The sequence below is a fragment of the Sinocyclocheilus grahami genome, unplaced genomic scaffold (genome assembly GCF_001515645.1).
Source record: "Sinocyclocheilus grahami isolate Dianchi unplaced genomic scaffold, SAMN03320097.WGS_v1.1 scaffold1525.1, whole genome shotgun sequence".
NCBI classification, from domain to species: domain Eukaryota; kingdom Metazoa; phylum Chordata; class Actinopteri; order Cypriniformes; family Cyprinidae; genus Sinocyclocheilus; species Sinocyclocheilus grahami.
This window is the reverse complement of record NW_015506704.1, coordinates 271,049-282,006: the sequence shown is the minus strand read 5'-3', so window position 1 is coordinate 282,006 and position 10,958 is coordinate 271,049. Positions and strand designations below refer to the sequence as shown.

At 42.8% G+C, this 10,958-nt stretch overlaps 1 protein-coding gene across 1 annotated transcript; it reads right to left on the bottom strand.

Annotated features, from left to right (window-relative positions):
- Positions 1-4,243: 4,243 nt before the first annotated feature.
- On the bottom strand, positions 4,244-6,609 carry LOC107570960 (E3 ubiquitin/ISG15 ligase TRIM25-like; the record flags this gene model as incomplete). Its single annotated transcript, XM_016257244.1, has 2 exons — positions 5,922-6,609; positions 4,244-4,363 (listed from the first exon to the last, which is right to left on the bottom strand). Coding segments are annotated over exons 1-2 (696 nt in total), but the record flags the coding sequence as incomplete, so codon positions are not given.
- Between the last annotated feature and the right edge of the window lie 4,349 nt (positions 6,610-10,958).

The window sequence follows — 10,958 nt, the reverse complement described above, 5'->3', positions numbered from 1 at the left end:
CACTCACACACTCCCTCACACACACACACACACACTCTCTCACACTCACACAGACACACACACACACACTCTCACACTCACACTCACGCACACACTCACACAGACACACTCACACTCACGCACACTCTCTCACACTCACACGCACACACACACACTCACACAGACACACACACACAGAGAGAGAGAGGAAAGCAAGCTGATTGTTTCCAGACTGTGGTTTGTGTGCCAGTGAAACCACACTGTGTGCTGCTTGTGTATCATAAACTCTTTTTCTTATTAACCCATAATGACTCCAGCACACGGTGACCTCTGACCCCAAGTGTGTTTCTGACATGCACCGTACAGTATTTGACAAATGACTGCAGAAACAGAAGAAGCTGTGAAATACTGTAAATCACTGTAACGTTACACTGATCGTAATGTGACTGTGTGTGTGTGTGTGTGTGTGTGTGTGTGTGTGTGTGTGTGTGTGTGTGTGTGAGAGAGAGAGTGTTTAGGTGACCAACAGGCTTCCATTGTAATTAGCAATTGGGTAAATGCATGAGTCTGGTCTAGATTACAGGCTCACACACACACACACACTGTGTGGTGAAACATCTGGAGAGTCAGGGTGTGTGTGTGAGTTCCCACAGAGCAGCAAATAAACTACAAGCCAGAAAAATAAAAAAAAAGTGTTTTCATTTCTTTGGCTTGAGGTGAGCTGCTCATTACATCATCATCATCATCATCATCATCATCACCATCATCAGCACCGGAGGCCCTGACACACGGTCGCCGTGATTTTGGCAAGTAAGACATGTTCCTGGATCAACATTACAGTCCAAAAATACAGACGTAACCCAATCCCCACCCCTAAACCTAACCTTACTCATAATTTATTCCTGAAGTCAGTGTGAAATGATAGCTGATTAACAAGGGTGTGGATTGCCTCATCCTGATTGTAAGCCTAAAACAGACATTTCCTGAAGAGTTATCTCTCAATTCTGATTGGTTGATTGGAATGATGTTCCAGAATGTTGATCCAGGAACATGTTGTACTTGGTCAAATCACGTTCACCCCTGACACACACACACACACACGCTGTACACTACTACTAATACTAATACTAATACACTAATACTACTGTCAGACTACATTGTGCTAACTATAAAGGCGGGATAATGGTATGGGACTGTTGTGATGGGTCACTTGCTTTCAGTAAATGGAAATATTAATGCTTCAGCATATCAAGACATGTTGGACAATGCTGTGCTTCCAGCTTTGTGGGATCAGTTTGAAGAAGACCCTATTTTATTCCAGCATGACTGTGACACAGTGCACAAGACAAGGTCCATAAAGATCAGTTTGGTGAGGAAGAACACAGAGCCTTGAACTCAACCCCATCCAATATCTCTCCTGGGGAGAGAAGTTGTCCCAACATGTCTTTGTTAATGTCTCAAGGAGCCCGACCCACTCTTGGGGCTTTGCTCCTATTAACAAGATCCCCATAGGACCAAAGATTCAGGTTTAATAACTAAAACACGTGATAAGGACTGCTTTTTGAACTTTTGGCAGACTGTGAAGATCTTGTATTCAATCGGTCCAGGAATAGAAGTCATCAGATAACGGAGGAAGCTTGATTATCTGAGTGAATGAGACAGAAGAGAAAATACACACAAATCAAAATCCTAACGCTGATAAACAACGATGTCCTTCCTGAAAGAGATCGGCCTGTTGGTGAAGAACCATTATAAAGCGGAGAGTTCCGGTGCTTGACTCTGATTGGCTGAGCCGCGTTCGAAGCTGTTGTGAATGACGCTACAAAGTAACACACAGCTTTGTTTATGTTTGTGTGTTGCTCGGCAACCACTTTGTAGCAACCACAACTGTTTCTGAGGAGCTACATTGTTTGGTGGAAGAATACTGTGTTTATTAATATCATTACACTTTATTTGCTCTGCTTTATTTTGTGAAACCTTACTACGTATATGGAATAACCGTTTTATAAAAGCAGTAACCCCCGTGAAGCCGTGGTTTACAGTGGATTTATAACAGCTAAGAGGGTTTTGGATAGATGGATGGAACATGGATAGATTGTGTGACATGCCCTCCTTTCTGAAAAACTTTTGTTCACTTTTGTATTATATTGGAATTAGATAACCAGCTGACTCTTATCCTGAATCTTAACTATTAACTATAACGAGCTGCTTGATTAGTCTTCTGGAGATCTGCACAGAGGAGGAATAAAACCCATCACCTTTGTTCATCAAGTGGGTAGAAGCTTTATTTGTATCAGCCAGAGAACAGAAATAACACATCGAAATTACTGATCATGATTAATAATAATAATATTAATACTAAACTAAATGAGTGATTTCCATCAACACAAACAGAGGAAAGCACAGAAACACTCAGCAGGACTCACACACACTGATCTTACGGTCTATATGAGGATTTATTACACATTTATTCTGACTTATTTCAGTGACAGAAGTTCAGCTGCAGTATTAATGTCATGAAGAGACTCTATAACATCTCACTGTTACTGATGCAGCTCAAAGCATTATGGGTAGAATCTCTCGTCAGTCTATTCAGATTCATCAACACAGTTTCACTGATGATCCAACATTAAAATTCAAAAACAATCCAGACCCAAACCCAAACCCAGGATAGAGCGGCTGAGTGAATGTGGTCTGGACTGTGTGGATGAGGCTCATTGTGTTTCTGGAGACGCTGTAGAAGGACAGAGTTCCTGCACTGTGATCCACAAACACTCCTATTCTGCTGCTGATGGACTTCACAGAGAGAGCAGTCTGTATGTTATTGTGTATGAATGAGTAACTGGAGGAAGAGCAGATCAAACTCCAGGACTGATCATTACGTCCAAACACATACTCATTACCTCCTCCCTTCCTGCTGATGCTCTTATATGACACTGATATATCCACCCGTCCTCTCCACTCCAGCTCCCAGTAACAGCGTCCACACACACTCTCTCTACACAACACCTGAAGATAATAATCAAATCTGTCTGGATGATCAGGATACGACTGGATTGTTTTAGCGTATGTAATCACTCTGTTTCTCATATTCATTACATCACATTAGAGCTACAGATTCTAGTATTTGACACTTACACTATATGTGAACTTTCTAGGACACAGTTTGGATGATAAAACATCTGCTGAGAACATAAATGTCCATCTAACAGCTCAAGCACATCAATGGAGTCTCATTATAGAGTTGAGTAGATTTGCTCAGGAAAAGCAGCTCGAAGGCTACGATTAGATTGAGCATTATGGGAACACTTTACAATACTGCTGCACTAATATGCATTAATTCATTCTTAACTAACGCACAGATAACCATGAGTTAATGCACAATTTCTTAAGAACTAAATCATTCATTAATGATTTCTACATCAGCAACTAATAAAGAGTCTATCTGATTAATAGATTAAGTAATAGATCAATTGCTATTAATTTTAAAGTGTCAACCTGTATTAAATCCTTAATAACATATAGTATTAACTACTAGTGTAATTTAATATGTTACTTACCACAAAGCTATGCATTTCAACTTACTGTTATTGCTTTAATTAATCATTAGCTAATGATTTGCAAAGATATGACTTTACTTGTTGAGGCACATATATTAACTCATTGTTCAGTATGTGTCATTATGGTTAGGGGTTTTGCTATCCCCAGCAAAGTTTGAGGTCTGTGGGACTGTTTGGACAGTTGCACAGTGAATGTAATGTCAGAGAAGCAGTGGGACGCCTACAAGTGATTAAAAGAGAAAGAAGTGTTCTGACATGAGGCCCATTTGAGCAAGATTTCCAGAGCTGAAAGACATTCATTTCTTTCAGAAGAAGACGATCTTAAAACACTCATGAAATGTTTCTCTGTGAGTCTCTGTCACAGCAGGATCTGCTCAAGTCCACTATGATCCTGTTCTTCTAGATCTGTGCTACCTGCAGAAACTGGATGTGATCCTGTGTGTGCTCCAGCTGCTCCAGCTCAGCGTCTCTCCTCCTCAGATCATTGATCTCCTGCTCCAGTCGCTCCAGTCGTCCTTCAGCTCGACTCACTGCAGTCTTCTCCTGATCTCTGATCAGCTGTATCAGCTCAGAGCGGCTTCTCTCAATGGAGCGGATGAGCTCAGTAAAGATCCTCTCACTGTCCTCCACTGCTGTCTGTGCAGAGCGCTGTTAGGACACACAGTGATTCAGGCTTCAGTGAGTCTGAACTGAGACGGAGACAAACTTCTCTTCTTCTCCAGACTCACCTTATGAGACTCCACAGCCTCTCTCAGCTGCTGAAGATCTTTCTCTCTCTGCTGGATTCTCTGCTGGAACGTCTTCTGCGTCTCCTTCAGCTGCTTCTGCAGGACAAACAGATGATAGTGAACGTCACAGAAAACTACTAGCACTAAATCATCATGTGAACAGATGAATCCAGGAAACATGGAGCTGATAACTAATGACTGTAGGTTCAATCTCCAGAAGGGACAATTGATCATTTACCACCATCGTACATTAATTAAAGGGGTGCTATTATGCTTTTTTTTATTACAACTTTAGTTAGTCTGTAATGTTGCTGTTTGAGCATAAAAAAGAGCAGCAAAGTTACAAAGCTCAAAGTCCAATTCAAAAGGAGATCTTTTATTTAACAGAAATCACTTTTCAAAAACTACAACGAACGACTCGTTTGGACTACAACGCATATTTTCCGGGATTTGTGATATCACAAATATCGACGAATGGGACGAGACCTGGTTGAGCTGCACTAGAGAAGGCAACGAGTGTTATCACAACTTAGAGTGATTACAATCATCCAGGTTTAAATTGCGCTCAAATTGATTTGATTTTGACACAATATTTACACTGAAGCTCGCAGGCGGCTATGGTAAGGGGCATGACATTTCCCGACCAGCCGCCGAATGCTGCCAATCACAGCACACACCGGCCCAGCTAACCAATCACAACACATTTCGTCTTTCAGAAGGCGGGCCTTCATTTGATTCAGGAACTATTCGAGCCGTTCAGGCCAGACTGGGGAGAGAGGTGCTGTAATAATGTAAAATATGTGAACAAATATTGTGTTTTTCGAACAACCTAGTATGAGAGCCTGTTCTAGTGCACCCCCAAAACAAAATCAAGACTTTGTAAAAGAGCATAATAGGACCCCTTTAAGGCCTGTTTCAAACTACAAGTTTAAGTACTATAAAACTGAAACAGACACAGACATAGAGCTTCACACTGACAGTGTTTCTGTGTAATTAAAATGTGGCCAGACAGGAAAATAAATGAACAAAGTGAAGCTATAAATGACTGAAATCATCTGGATTCAGTCAGATTTACTGAACAGAAAGTCGTCTGTCACTGCATTTATATTGTATTTTGACTGATGAAAGTATGTATTTTGTCAAAGAACGGGTGAACAGTTCACTCCTGTCACAACGCTGTGTTGTTAGTACACATGAACACGATGATGAAGGTTACAGGCAATCTTTAATAAATCCACACGCAAGATATACAAACAGAGAGAACTGCTACAACACATCTAATCACGGAAGAGACCCGACAGTTATGAACGGAAACAAAATAAAGTACTAAATCAAACGAGGCTAATAAACCATACACACCTGAACTAAATGATGAAATAAATCACTAAGCATGACAATGAAAATGGTGCAGACAGAAAACAAAGTACAAACTCTGAATGTGTGACAACTCCATTATTTTATGTTGCTTAATCAAAGCCTATTTTATGAAGGATTGTGCTGATAAAGGTTTACAGTGCTTTTTCAGCAAACTCTTCTTGCTGCTGCTCTTCATTTCTGCTGTCGTGTGAATGCTGTGAGCTGTTCATATGGTGCTGATATAAACACATATGAAACGAGTGTCAGCAATACTTCATCAGTGTCTAGTGTTAAATACCTGCTTCTCTGTCCTCTGTGCTGCAGCTGATACAGTGTCGTGGTTTTTATGTTCATCCATACACAGCACACATATACATTTCTGGTCAGTGCGACAGAAAACCTCGAGGAGCTTCTCATGTTTCTGGCAGATCATCTCCTGCAGTTGTCCAGTGGCATCAGTCAGATTGTGTTTCTTTCCTTTAAACCAACTCTCATGTTGTTCGAGGTGATTCTGACAGTAAGAGTTCAGACACACCAGACAGGACTTGACAGCTCTGTATTTTCTTCCAGTACAGACGTCACACTGCACATCTCCAGCTCCAGCGTCACAGTCAGCAGAGAGTTTGGTCTTCTTCAGTTTCTCCACCACTTCAGCCAGCATGGTGTTTCTAGCTAAAGCAGGTCTTGGACTGAAGGTCTGTCTGCACTGAGGGCAGCTGTAGACTCTCTTCTCATCCTCCTGATCCCAGCAGCCTGTAATACAGCTCTTACAGTAACTGTGTCCACAGGGAATGGCCACTGGATCCTTCAGGAGATCCAGACACACGGCACACATGAACTCCTTCTGATCTACCGAAATTCTGGTTTCTGCCATTTTACTGCATGAACACAGAGACACAAACAGACAACAGCTCAACTACACTTCTACAGTTTCTCTTTCCCTGAACTCACGTGATTCCTGTTTCCTGCTTCTGTGTTTGAGTGACGTGTGTAAAACAGGTTTGTCTGTGAGTCTGTAAAGCAGCTTCCTCATTCCTGCTGAGTTTAGTTTCGACACACCTGGCTGTTATTAAAGTAAACACAAAGACCTTTACTAGTTGAATCAGGTGCGTTTAATTAGAGATCAAACTAAACTCTGTGGGAAAGTGACTCTCCTGGACGAGGAATGGGGAACCCTGATGATGAAATGTCTTCTAGATGTCAGACAAACACTCAAGAGAATTCAAGAGAAGCAGGACAACAGCCTTAACCTTCTTGGCAGTCAAAGTCTCATCCCTGGAGTCCGCCTCCTTTTTGGTAGCTGGACAACCGCCAGAACCATTCAAGTCAAGTCACCTTTATCTGTACAGAGCTTTATACAGTACTGATTGTGTCAAAGCAGCTTTACTGTGTCAAACAGGGAAATAGTTTGTCAATAATGCAACAAGACAATAACAGGGTCATTTTTCAAGTCAGTTCATTGATGATTCAGTGATTCATCATCCAGTTCAGCTCTCTTCAAGAGTGTCTGTGCAATCAGTCAAGCGTCCCCAACTAAACAAGCCAAAGGAACCAAAACTCCATCGGTGACAGAAATGGAGAAAAACCTTGGGAGAAACCAGGCTCAGTCGGGGGCCAGTTCTCCTCTGGCCAGACCAAACCAGCATGGTGTGGTTTAATTCCAGGCTGCAGCACAGGTCAGATTGTGCGGAGGACTCGTCTGGTTCCTGTGGTCTCGTGCCGATGGTCGTCGAGGTGATGAGGTCTTCGCAGGGGATCTGTCGTCTAGCTGACATGGTCTCCGCTGACATGGTCTCCGCTGACATTCAGGGCTGTAGAGGTCGTCTCTAGCTGCTGATCCACCATCTGATCTGGATACAGTCTGGATCCGTATGTTTATGTTTAACACAGTTGGATCTCTAAACTGCCCCATTAGTAGTATACAGCTGTCAAAATATTTTTTAACAATTACAAAATGATAAAACAAAGCATATTTTGTTATATTTTGACATTTTAGTTATAAAAAAGATGCAAATAAATATACACAATGTTAAAATTAATAATTCAGACACTGAAATTATCAAAGAACTGTAATACTCACCATCAAGTCAAATTAGACAAATAATTTTGATCTAGTACTGTCTGTATATTTACCTCTAATTCATTGAATTTTATAGGCTCAGTGAGAACAGTAGTCGCAAATGACAGTAGCCCCTTTCACACTGTGTGTTGATTAAATTAAATAGAAATGGCCAGAGTGCCTTCTGTGTGAACGCAAGCACGTCCCGGGATGGGGACCTAATAACATTGCAACAAAAGGAAGGACCAATCCTGGAAAGGTTGTGTCGAAGTGATGACGTAGTTGACACTTTGAGCAGGTGATTTAAATGCAGAGATCAACGCTCACATAAAAAAGAAAATAAATAAAAATGTCTGCAAACTGGACTGAAGCAGAGACCAGGGAGCTCCTCAGTATCCACGCTGAAGCTGCGTTCAAAATGCAGGAGTGTGGTTTCTCTCTCGAAATCGTAGATCATAAGTGCACGATTACAATTGAAAGAGAGGCAGCGGGCTAGCGTTTTTGACTCGTACATTACACGTCACATCCCGATGTCACATGTCTTTACAGGATATGTGTGAACGCACGCACAGATTCCTATTTAATCACTGGCAGTGTGAATGAACCAAAATCAAATGATCCCGGGACAAATCCTGGGACACATTACCCGTGTATTTTCCGTGTATTTTAAGACTCTCTTGTGGTCATTGCAGCATGGCTGACCACACTCACAGCAGCGGTCCACCGTTTTGCAATCGAATGATGATGGGCAAATGTGACACCTTCTGCACTTTCTGGCACCTATTTCTTTGGTGGGGTTGTTTCACAAAACCACAGCGTTTCAGTGCGCATTGGGATGCTCGGGGAAGTCTTGGTACCAGCGCTCTTTCTTGCAACCATGGTCTCAGTAGCTGAAAGCCAAGGATCTTGAGGAAAATGCAACGATTTGTTCTCCTCTGTACACTGTATTTGTGGCACAGTTGGTCCATGTGGTCCACAGCACCCTTCATTTTGTTATAGTCTAGAATGATCACAGGCTTCCCAGACACCTCCTCAACCTCTTTTTGGTCGTGCATACTGGATAAAAGCACAACAGCCTTGTTCTTTTTTGGCACATAGGACACTATGGCTTACTTTTGGCAAAAACCGAACAGTCTTGATCTCACAGGTCTCCTCTTACAGACATGAAACGCAGGCAGAACTTCTGGTAATGTGTTTGCCGAGCAAATCAGCAGCGAGTTTTGCACTTGTAAACCAGTTATCAGTTGTGACATGTACTCCAGAGTTCTGAACTGGATCTACCAGTTTCTTTACTACACTCTCTGCCAATCCTGTGCACCGCTGATCGCCTTCACAGCCAGTGTATGGTAGACCATTGAAAGTGTATGCTGTAGCAACATCACACATTAGAAACAGTTTCATGCCGTATTTGTCAGGTTTTTGGGCATGTATTGCCGGAAGTTGCAAAGTCCTCTGAATGGGATGAGCTGCTCATCAATTGTCACATACGGGCCAACATTGTAATTTTCCCTCCAATTTTCAATGAAGCCATTCCAGAGTGATCTAAATGGAGCAAATTTGTCATTGATTTTTCTCGCCTGACATGTGCCACGCTCATCAAATCTCATAAATGACACGATCTAATCAAACCTACTGATGCTGAATGCAGCTTTGAATATTGGTTTATACAGTTTCTTCAGCTCGTTTCCATGTGCTAGGATCTCTGCCTTTAGACACCATATACATTCTTGCATACTGGCTAGTATTTTCAGTCACCTTGTGCAGATTATCATCATCAATGAAACATGAGAATGCATCACTTTCAGTCAGAACCAGTTTTGCTTTGCTGCAAGGCCCGTGTCTGGCTCATATTCAGGATCTGATACTTTCAAAACTAGCGTTTTCTTCATCTTCAGAATCAATTTGTTCCCTCACAGCTTCGTCATCCAATCCACCATCGAGCAAGGCTAATATCTGATTATGTACTTGTTCAGCTGTAAGTCACTGAGCCATGACAACTTATGTCTGAGGTAAATTTGATTGATGCCTCATATCATTGTTTGACAAACATCTAGTGGAATAAAGGTGAATCAGTCGTGGACAAAAGTTTTGGCGGTGACATAAATTTTGTGTTTTGCAAAGTTTGCTGCTTCAGTATTTGTAGATTATTTTTCCACATGTTTCTATGGTATACTGAAAAACAATGATAAGCATATCATAAGTTTTAAAGACTTTAATTGGCAAAAAATATAATGAGTCTATATTTACAGTGTTGACCCTTGAGTCTGCAATTCGCTCTGGCATGCTGGATATTAGCTTCTGGGCCAAATCCTGACTGATGGCGATCCATTCTTGCCTTATTAGTTCTCGGAGTTGATCACAATTTGTGGGCTTCTGCTTGTCCACTCGCCTTTTGAGGACTGACCACAGGTTCTCTATGGGATTGAGATTTCTGTAGCTGACTCCTCAGGAGGAGACGGTCCTGTTCTGTAGCTAACTCCTCAGGAGGAGACTATTCTGTTCTGTAACTGACTCCTCAGGAGGAGACGATTCTGTTCTGTAGCTGAGTGCTCAGGAGGAGACGTCCTGTTCTGTAGCTGACTCTTCAGGAGGAGACGGTCCTGTTCCGTAGCTGACTCCTCAGGAGGAGACGGTCCTGTTCCGTAGCTGACTCCTCAGGAGGAGACGGTCCTGTTCCGTAGCTGACTCCTCAGGAGGAGACGGTCCTGTTCCGTAGCTGACTCCTCAGGAGGAGACGGTCCTGTTCCGTAGCTGACTCCTCAGGAGGAGACGGTCCTGTTCCGTAGCTGACTCCTCAGGAGGAGACGGTCCTGTTCCGTAGCTGACTCCTCAGGAGGAGACGGTCCTGTTCCGTAGCTGACTCCTCAGGAGGAGACGGTCCTGTTCCGTAGCTGACTCCTCAGGAGGAGACGGTCCTGTTCCGTAGCTGACTCCTCAGGAGGAGACGGTCCTGTTCCGTAGCTGACTCCTCAGGAGGAGACGGTCCTGTTCCGTAGCTGACTCCTCAGGAGGAGACGGTCCTGTTCCGTAGCTGACTCCTCAGGAGGAGACGGTCCTGTTCTGTAGCTAACTCCTCAGGAGGAGACTATTCTGTTCTGTAACTGACTCCTCAGGAGGAGACGATTCTGTTCTGTAGCTGAGTGCTCAGGAGGAGACGTCCTGTTCTGTAGCTGACTCTTCAGGAGGAGACGGTCCTGTTCCTTAGCTGACTCTTCAGGAGGAGACAGTCCTGTTCCGTAGCTGACTCTTCAGGAGGAGACGGTCCTGTTCCGTAGC